Consider the following 10,527-nt stretch of genomic DNA (forward strand, 5'->3'; position numbering starts at 1 on the left):
GGGCCAGGTCAGTATGTGAGGTCACCCTAGGAGGGAGAGAGCCATGGAGTGCTTTTGTTTCGGAAGGGTTCTTCTGGTTTTTTGTGTTTTTTTTTTTTTTTTAAAGATTTTTTATTTATTTATTTGACAGAAATCACAAGTAGACAGAGAGGCAGGCAGAGAGAGAGGAGGAAGCAGGCTCCCTGCTGAGCAGAAAGCCCGATGTGGGGCTTGAACCCAGGACCCGGGATCATGACCCGAGCCGAAGGCAGCGGCTTAACCCACTGAGCCACCCAGGCGCCCCTCTTCTGGGGTTTTGAGCAGCGTGGTGCTGTGATCTAAGGGTGGATAGGAGGCCTTCTTTGCTGTGACAGCAGACTTTTCTCTCATCAGGGATGGTGGTCTGAAGAGGGAGAAGGTGAAAGACACGTTCAAAGAGGAGCAACAGAAGCTGTACAGCAAGATGATCGTTGGGAACCACGAGGATAGGAGCCGGTCCTGAGCCCGCGCCTTGCGCTGGCGGGAGCCACTGCTCACAGATCCTGACCCGCGAGCCAGCTGAAGTTGCTGCCGCCGCTGCCCCTGCTGCCCCCACTGCTGCATCCTTTCCAACTCCGGGGCTCTTCAGGCCGCTCTGGATCCCAGGACTCCAGCTGCTTCAGAACTGCCCCAGGGATCCCTGGGCGCACCGTCTGCAGTGGGCACTGCGGGGGGTTGCTGCCCAGGACGAGATGCCTTCTTGTTTCTTTTACACTAAGTCCATTGGAGGAATGCCATTAAAGTCAGCTCTCCACCTGTGCACGTGTGGGGCTGAGTGGTTGGGAAGCCTTGGCCACGTGCCTGTGTTCAGGACGTTAGGGTGTCAGTCTGTTACAGATGCCATATGCCAGGGACTTTGCTGAGGAAAGGCCCCCCCGCTTGTGAAGAGAGGCAGTGCCAAGGCAGTGTGACTTGCTTCAGCCCAAACATCACCGCCCTGAGCCTCGGAGCTCTGCAGACTGGGTGAAAGGAAAACTGTTGTCTGCAGGGGCTTTTGGCAAAATGAGGTTTTAAATCCTGTGCTCCTGCCCACAAGCAGTCACCAAAGGGGATGGCAGGAAGCACGGTGGACCAGTGACTAGGGCGTGATGGGAACCAAGAGTCATTTTGTGTTCAGACTCCAGTGCTAATCCTGAACTCCCATGTGACTTGCTCTCTGTTAACTTGTGCCTCAGTTTCCCCATCTGTTACATGGATCAGGAGGGGAAGGTGGTCATACCTACCTCACAGGGTTGTTGTGGGGATCGAAGTGCTACTTTGAAGGACAAGTTGCTCAGTGTTACAAGTATAGGTCCATGAAACGTGGCAGGAAAGGTCTGAACTCAGAGCTGCTGCAAAGGGCTTTGAGTTTGTTTTTGTGAGTAAATAAAATGTCTTTGATGGTCAATTAATTGAGGGGTTTTCCCTTCACTCTTTTCCCCTATAAGTAGCCCTAAGCAACATGCTTCATAGAGTTACAGTCCTCTGACTTGACCATAACCCCGAGACTGTTGGGAATCCATTTGGCTTCTGGAATGAGGAATAGTATCGTACAGAAGAAGAAACTCCCCCTATCAGATGTTTGCCTATCTCTCTGACTACTTAGAATTTCTAGCACAGACAGGTGTGGAGGTCTCCACCGATGGGTGCCTGGGATTAGAGGCGTGTGAAGAGGTGCCATTTGTTGGGGACAAGGGTAGGGCAGTCTAGATGTAAGGACTGTGGGAAGCAGCAAGGAAGGAACAGAGGCTCTGGAAGGGTTAGTGAGGGGACAGGATGGGCAGGTGGTGCACTGTGGGCTTCCACACAGCCGGAGGAAAGCTGGGAGCTTCCAGGGTCTCCTGTGCCCAGCTGCAGTCACTGTGAAGGCTGATTCCAAGCCAAACAACCCTCACCAGTTCCGGCTCTCAGGGTGTACCAGTTTCACGTCCCCCCCCCACCCCCCATCTACCTATCCGTCCATCCCTTCACACTCCTGCCCCTGGCTCCAGCAAGGCATAGCTGTGACACCTGTCAGGATTTGCACCAGCCACCGTAAGCGTCGCCTCCCAGGCTGCCCTGGGCCTGTGCCTGGGGCTGAGGCAGGAGGGCAGCCCTGCTCCTGAGACGCTGACTTGATAGCACTTTGTCTTCCCCACCCTGACTGCTTCCTGTTCCTTTACCTCCCTTACTGGCCTCCCATTTGCTCTCACCTGGCCTCTTGCTAACCAGTGAGAAATGATTTTTCTTTCCAATAAAAACCCTGTTTTGACTGTTAAGGAACAGCCTCTTATGAACTGTTTTACAAAGAGTAAACAGCGGTTTTCAGCTTTTAGAGGAGACAATATAGTGTTCAAAAACCATCCAGAATGATCTTTAAAATCAGTTTTTGAGGCTCAAGTTCCCTTTTTTTTAAAAGTTCTTTTTAAAAAAAGCTCTCTTGTTTAGTACGTTTACATCATGATTTTCATAGGTATGCTGAAAAGAATGTGAAAAAACTAAAAACAGAATATTAAAAATATGCCTGTCAGTTACCTAGCAGAGTATTGCAAGAGTCTGGGTTAGAATCAACTACTGTGTAAAGAAATACTTGTGGAAACTAAGCAAGGGTTATTGTACTATTTTACAAAGAGAAGAGATGTGAATTACGCCCCCCCACCAGAAAAGCAATTTCTAAAATTTTTATTTGGTTCTTGTTGAAAGTCTGGAGACTCCTCACACTACACCACCTTTTTAAATTGGGGACCCCCATTACCTCTAAGTCAGATGCTTGGTTTGGGATAGCTGGACAGGTTTTGGGTGGTAAAGCCTTACAACACGTAGGAACAACCACAGAATCATGTAAAGCAAAGCCAAGTACAGAAGACTCAGGATCCTAGCAGCAGTGAGGATGGTTCTGGAATAAAACCAACGGCATCAGTTGGTGGGATGAGCCCTGGCCAACCTCTAATCCCACTTCTAAACCGGCTACTCACTTGCTGTTTTGACTTTATTTCTCCATTCCCTGATCCACAATTAAGGACTTGGGCTAGATGGCCTCCAAACCTCTTTCCATGTCTGTAAGTTTAAAAACCATGGTTCTAACTTTAGCTCTCATTTCCCAAGTCAGGTGAAGGGGGGCCGGGTGGATTTGAATGTGGGTCTCGGAAAGCTGTTTCCACTCAACCATGAGGTATCTTTGGTCCAGCTAGTTAGAGGAGTTTTCTTGAAAGGCTAGTGGGATTCCCCTGTCAGAGGAACTCGGTAGACGGCTATGGGCCAGGCCAGATCTCAGGAGCAGTTGGAGATGATGGCCTTCCAACAGTAGAACCAGCTTTCAAACCTGATTCTGGACCGCATCAGCCCCGGCTCCCTGCTGCTGCCCTGCCCAGGTGAGAAGAGGCTAGCCGGGAGGGGGCAGGGAGTGCCCCACGGAGCCCTGCGTGCCCAGCCCTTGGGGGCAGCAGCCTGCCAACAGCAGCTGTCCTGCAAAACTGTTCTGGGTCTGGAGATCCCGCCGTTCCTTCTGGGAACTGCCCGAAAACACCGTGGCCTCTGGGATCGCTGCTTCCACGCCCGTGACACACCAGCGAGAGCGAGTCCACCGTGGCGTGTGTCCCCTGGGCCTGCTGTACCTCTCAGGCAGCCAGACTCGATTTCTCCCGTTGCACGCATGCCTTGTGGCCTGGGACCCGCAGGCCGGAAGGGCAGCTGCACACACACTGGCTCTTGGACAGGCTAAGAGACGACCAAGCGGCCATCCATCTTCCGTGGCGCTAACACCCCCTCTCCCCCCAGTCAATATGTCTCTCTCCGATGGGAAAGTTAATAAATTTTGCTCTAGATTAAAAGTATTGATCATTTCATTTGTAAACGATAAATAAAAAGGGGGGACTTTTCATTGCAGCAGGGGTGGCGTCTGGTGTATTTTGCCGGTGCAGTTGCGCCAGCCGTCGGGGGGGTGGGCTTCTCATATGCATTCCGGCCGGCCAGCTGCATTGATTTCCTATTAGTCTCCCCAGCACCACCCAGTAACACATCATTTCAGTACCTGCTATTAATGGTCTTTTGATAAATAATCACTTGTAAGTCAATAAATTTTTATTAAACAGTGTGGCTCTTTGATTTATTAAAATCCGACCGTGTTTGTCTGGGAGAAAAGGGATGCTGAATTGAAGTGGAGGCTTTCATACATCTTCCTGACGCCGAGCAGTCACCGCACACTCCAGAGAAAAACAATTGCATTTTAACAGAAACAAAACAGCCGACTTTGGAACTTGGGCCCAGGGAAACTTTATCTTCGTCAGTCTGATCCTTACCCTACAGGGAGCAGCCGCAGGCCAGAGGGCGCCGCATCAAGAACTTTGCTTCTGAGAGCAGTGAGGTACCTTGGCCGGGCCACATGCGCGTGCACCCAGTGGTGGCACAGAGCCTGCACAGTCCTGCAGGCCACCCCACCCTCCAGCCCTTCTGGTGGAGAGCTGCACCCCTGAGCAGACACCCCCGACAAGCCGGCACTGGGGACCCATGAGAAAAGTTGGATGACAGGACCCTTTAGCTTCTATCCCAGGTCTCCCAGGTCCCATCTTTTGGCAGGAAACACCAAGAGATCGTTTATATTTTACGTAGAGATCTGGCTGTATGGATGATTTTTTTAAAGTGGGCCAATCGCCGAAGACTGGAGGTCTTTTCTTGTGAGATTGGCATTGGCATAAAATTTGTTGTAAAGGGTCGACAACTTTTTGTTGAGACCAATAGGGCCCCACGCGGATTGTCATGTATACAGAGACCCAAACACTGAATACAGAAGCAGAACTCCCAGCCCAGACAGAAGTAGGAGAAAGGGGGGGCGGGGATGTGGCTTGTGAAATGCTTTTATTAAAGCTCACAGTTGGAACTCTCTGACCCTGGCCCTATCCAGGATACTTCTGTGACTCCTTTTCCCTCCCTGTTCAGTGTGACAGGTGTTAACAGGAAGATGTACAAAGCAGGGACTGCTAGTAAGAAGTCCAAGTGAGGGCTTTAATGTTTTTAAACATTTTAGGTTATTTAATGTCTAAATCACGTTTTTAAATTCTTTTAAAATGTACTGTCTTAAACCCACTGCAATGTTGCTTGGAGTTCCTATTCGGTCCTGGTCTTGGCGGGAAAAGCTTCAAGGGAACCTCAAAGGTGAACAGGAAGCTGGAGAGCAGAAAATAAATGTGTGACCATCCCACCAGGCAGGTGAGTATGAATGCGGGTTTTCAGGGCCGTGGCCCATTCTGCCTCCACACGCAGGAGGCTGGCCAAGGAGCCCAGATCCCCCTTCCAAGGAGCTCAGAGCCTGTGCCAAAGGCTTGAGCCTCACCCCAATCCCCGGGGAGGTGTAGTGGTGTTCCCCGGGCAGGAAAGCCACAGAGCAGCATGCACCTAGCTTTCTAGAACACGAGTAACATTAAGTATATTCTGTACCTTATGTGTGCAAGACTCAAGTCCACTTTCAAGGTAAAACAGGAGACCTGTGAAATGTGTCACTTAGGGGTTTTCCCTCTAGCCTTTGTTAATTGCCCCTCACTTCACTTCCCCTGTCCATGTTCTTTGGATTCTGTTTTTAGGACTCTGGTGGGGAAGTTGGGGAAGAATCATCTTAGGGCTTCTTGAGTTCCATGAGTTTACTTCCAGTGATGTGGAATCCAGTACATTAAACTCCAGCCCAGGGTGACTCTCGCTGCTGGGCAGCTTCCATCACAGCTGCTGGCTGGGGGCCGCGGGTGTGAGGCTGGCACAAGGGGCTTCTGGGCCATCATAACATACCTGCACACCTGTGGATAGAGCCATGTGCAGTAGAGGCCTGGGGAGAGTGGAGGCTGGGAAAGAGGAAGCGGGGGAGACCTGAAGCTTCCAGATTGGAGGATTTGGTAATCCTAGAGAGCTATGACAACAGGTTTCCCTCCCTTGACCCCACAGCTCCCCAAATGCATATGTATTGCCTTTGAACCCCTCCACATAGCACAGACTCAGCTCTGACTGGCTGGAAGTGAGGTCAGGAGAAGGTTAGCAGGTGCCTTCCCATCTCATCCCATCCAGAGTTCCAGGCCAAGATGGTCCTTGGCTCCCCATGCTCCCTTCTGCCCTGTTTTCCTCGCTAAGGAGTGGTTCTGAAGGAGCGAGTGGCCGGGGAATGTGCCCAGCCTCCCGGGGTCTCCAGTTCCCACCGCTGCTGCGCCGGGCTTGGGGAAGGACCGCCTGCACTCAGATTGATCCACCAGCCGTGATTTGTCATTCCTGCGAGGCAGACGCTGTTTTCTCTTGCTTCAGGAGGCCCCTTCGACACCTGCTTTATTTTTCTTCCTGCGCTGACGTGACGGGAGACAGGTGTTAAACTACTTAATCACTTTAAAATTGTTTTAATTTTCTGTTTTTTATTGATCTCTCCAGCACCAATTAATCAGCTCACTGGACCAGGCAGTTAGTACATTAAAAATTGTCAGGGAGGCCGTGCATCTTGCAAAATGTCTAAAAAATATTCGGCTAGCAAATTTCGTTTTTCTTGGGCATGCAACAGTCCTTGGCCCCCAGGGCTCCCACCTGCAAAGGACTTTCTGCCTCGGGGGCCTACATCTGGGAGTATTCAGGGTACAAGAGAGAACCGGCCAGAGAGGCTTACATGGGGGAAATGGAAGCAGGTGCCCTTTTCCGCACTGATTTGCCACCTTTCCTTCCAACTTTTGTTTTCTGTTTCTCACACAGCTGGGTCTCCTTTCCCCAAGAGTGCTGGGCAATTTTGGTGGAAGGACGCACTGGCTCTGCGACCAAGTGTCCTGACCCCCACAAGGGCAGGAATTCATGGTCTGTAACTGTCCCTGCAGCTGGGCACCCAGCCCACAGCCAGATTTCCTCTCCCTGGGACGTCGGCACCTTTGATGTGTCCTTCTGATGTTGCCAAAGCCACCTCCCTGGGACAGGGGGCCTGCTAAACTTGGAGAACTCTTTGGCAGGTGGCTGTGTGTCACACTGTCTTGTCCCTCGCATCCTGGCGATGAACCTAAAGCCTTTCCACAGAATGTTCAGGACAGCTCCACCCCCACGGTCACCTGGTCCTGTGTTGCAAACCCCTGGCCATTTATCTTTTATCACCTCTCTTGAAAAGTATTAACTGCTTGGCTGTACTTTCTGAATTAAATAAAAACATGGACAGAATAACCAGGGGCTCCAGTATCATTTCTTGGGGGGTAGAAATTTGGTTTCTGGTGTTCCCATTTTTGCCTGACTTTCTATCACTCTCCAGAAGCAAGCACCTTATTTTTTATGTGGCAAACGAAACATCCAGCAGCCCAAGCTCACGCTCTGAGCTGACTGGGCCTTCCCAGTGGGTGCCGCCCTCCCAAAGTGTCTCCAGGCCCTTCTTCCTTCCTTCTGCTCCCAGGACTAAAGGCTGCTCTTCCCACCCCACCCCAACACCGCACCCCGCACCATTCACACAAGCTCCCCCCCAGAACCTTTGGGTGAGGCCCCTTAGAACCAGGGCTGGCAGCCCCCACCTGAGGAGGAATAGGGCAGGAGCCCCAAGTTGCGGGGACTCTGGGGGCAGGCTCGGTCAGCCCCTGCATGCTGGCCAGCCGGACTTATCTCCCCCAAGCAGCCGGCCCCACCCGCTCTGTATTAATTGGTATATGATTGGACCAGGCATATAATCTAGTATTGATTTTCTCTCCGGACGCCACAGCTTTATTTGCTCACATCTGCCCTGTGTTTAATTGGCGCTTTGCTCTGGAAACGAGAGATCTTATCGGCTTGGTTTCTTTTCCTGGGGCACACAGGCACGCACACACCCTTGCACTCTCAACTTGGCCAGCCCAGCCCGGCCTCTCCCTGGCCCACCACCCCCCAACAGTGAGGCATTCCTGGGGATAGGAGGAACACAGAATGACCCCGAAGGCTTCCTCAGAGACTTCCTGTCTTTACACTTGACCTCACCCGCAGAGGGCAGATCCTTCCTGGTGTGAAAGTCTGTGTGACCATTACTTGGGGGGAAACACTGCCTTCAGGGTCAGACCTGGGCTCAAATCCACCTCTTGCCTATACGTGGCCTTTTCTGGCCTGCAGTATCATCTCTGAGACAGGCAGGGTACCTTTTTGCAGGATTCCTAGAGAATCACTGTCAGTCACCACACAGTTTCAGGCACTCAGTAGGTATTCAGTAAATAGCAGCTCCTGGACCAGTAACGCAGGCCCCATTCAGCCTGTGCAGTTACAATGCTGACTGCCTGGCATGAGAGATCACAGCCATGTGTACTGGAGACAAAACAGTCACCCGAGGCCACGTCTGTCCGTGCAGGGTGAGGGGTGCCTGTCTCCTTAAGGCTCACACTCCGGCGAGAATCTCTGGTCCCAAGGCACTGAGGTCACCACTCACCTTGTCTGAGGCTGGCAACATCTCCCACAGTCTCCCGGCACCAGAGAACCCCCCCCAGCCAGGTCTCTTCTGTCACCTGGCCTCCCATCAAGCCTGGTCCCAGGCCAGCCCCTGGGCTGTGGGGTTTTCTTTTTCTTTCCTCTGACTTTGGTCCTGCATTTGGGCAGGTACGCCCCGGGCTTTTTGTAGCAAAGGGAAGACATAAAGGCCAGAGGTAAACACTCATTTCCTATTGACACAACATTAATTCTCTGCTTGGACAGGTGAGTGTGCTTTCACTCACTTGGCCAAGATTAATGATGTTTGTTTGCCTGCTCAGAGAGGCCCTAATGAGGGGTTTCTGAATGGCATGACTTCTGGGTTGGCTGTGGAGGAAGAGGCTGGCAAACGGCTCTACACCGAGGAGAGCCAGCCTCTCCCCCAACTTCCAACGTCGTTGTCGTCCCTGTTCAGGCTCTGGGGACTTTCCTGGAAGAAACAGGGACGAAAGCATTATTGGTTAAAGAATGTGAGCTCAAAGAATGTGAGCTCTTTGGGTCCTGCCCCCATGGGGTTATTACTGACAAGGAGACCTTCTCAACACCCCAACACTGGGCTGCGGTTGGCCCTCCTCCACCTATCACCTGAAGCTCTCCCAGGGGGGCCTTGTCCCATCTGCACTGGGATGAGGGAGGGCCATCACTGGGGGGCGGGAGGGTGTCAAAGGTCCGGGCCTGAAGAGCAACAGTTGCGATTGGCCAGGCCAGCTTCTAAAGAGTCACCACTGGTGGACAAGCATAAGGACAAGGGAGTATGTCCCCCTCTGCCGCCAGGAGAGCAGACTGCTGTAACTGACATGGTCACTAGACGGGATCTGAGCTGCTTCTGTATGTGACTCTGCAGCCTCAGCACAACCTAAATAGGGCAAGAAGGAGCCCGACGGCTTGATCCTTCTTGGGCAGGACAGCCAGGTGGATGGAGTGGGGACGGTGGTGGCGGGCTGTGGAGGAACCAAGGCCCTCCGAGAGGTCCAGGCTGCTGCAAATCCATGCGCTAAGGGGAGGGAAGGGTCTGCAGGGGGATTTCCTCACGGTGCCGGCTGCTGGGGTAGACCAGCCAGCTCTACCAAGGCAGCGTGGCCGCAGACCCTCGAGGAGCTCAAGTGTCATCCCCATGAGAGCCAGGGCTGCTCTCGTCAGGAATCTGAGCAGGGCTCAGAACTGACCAACACCGAGGAGGGGAGGAATCGCTTAATGCAGCCCCGCCCTGTCACTAAGGAGGGTCCATTCCCTCCAGCCTGGCCATCTGAGCTGAGGGGGCAGCCGGGAGTCAGAAGAGGAAGAGGGGAGCCGCCAGCCGTCGGTGTGGGTGGGAGGGAAGGAGCGCTGGGGAATTCTCACCAGGGCGGCCCCCTCTGTCAGTGTACCCCAGGTGCAGGCCCCCGGAAGGACCAGCCTGTAAGAAAACAACAGGGTGGTTCGTGTTCTTTCTGTTATAAATGACAGAAACCCAATTCGACCAGCCTCAAGACAAAAGGGTATTATCTCCTGAAAGGGCTGGGGCCGGACTGGGCCCGGAGGAGTTTGGCCTGAAACGGCGGCCCTCGTTCAACCCTGCTCTCCCTCCGTCTCCAGCCCGGCTTCTCCCGGGTTGGCTCCCTGCTCCCGCCGGCGCAGCCTCCCCGCGGCCTGCCTGCGCCGCACCCGGAAGCGCGCCCCGTGGACGGGGAGCCCCGAGCACAACCTCGGTCTTTGCTCATTGGCTGCGGCTGAGCCCCGGACCAATCCCAGAGCCAACCTAGCACGTGACCGGAGAGGTGGTCTCCGCTGTTTGGCTCAGGACAGTGTCACTCATGCATCCTGGGGGTGGGGTCAGCCCGCCCAAACTCAGTCCTTCGAGAAAGAGGCGGGAGGGTTGTTTTTCCAGAGGAGAATGAGGGTGGCCTTAGCCCAAGAAGGCAAGGGTCAGGGCCAGGCCAGCCCAGCCCAAGCCGCAGACGTGCGCTGCGCGCTTTGACAACTCTCAGTGAATGTAGACGCTGCCGTTTACCGAGCAAGGCGCAGTACTTCACAGTGACCCCGCAAGTTGCCGACACACCCCGCTGGTGCCGGCTCCTTTCCCTGGGCGCGTGGTGGGCCCAGCGGAAGCCGTGTGGGACGGCAAGGCCGGCGTCGCTTTCTTTTCCAGGACACAGC

At 53.4% G+C, this 10,527-nt stretch overlaps 1 protein-coding gene across 1 annotated transcript in view; it reads left to right on the plus strand.

The window, feature by feature from the left end:
- The window catches only part of GPAT4 (glycerol-3-phosphate acyltransferase 4), a 35,484-nt gene extending 34,075 nt beyond the window's left edge, over positions 1-1,409 (plus strand). Inside the window, exon 13 of the mRNA XM_047717176.1 lies at positions 373-1,409. Coding sequence (XP_047573132.1) covers positions 373-481 — 109 coding nt within the window. The 3' untranslated portion in view covers positions 482-1,409. The remainder of the gene's footprint in view (positions 1-372) is intronic.
- The last annotated feature ends 9,118 nt before the right edge of the window (positions 1,410-10,527 follow it).

This window comes from Lutra lutra, chromosome 2 (genome assembly GCF_902655055.1).
Source record: "Lutra lutra chromosome 2, mLutLut1.2, whole genome shotgun sequence".
NCBI classification, from domain to species: Eukaryota; Metazoa; Chordata; class Mammalia; order Carnivora; family Mustelidae; genus Lutra; species Lutra lutra.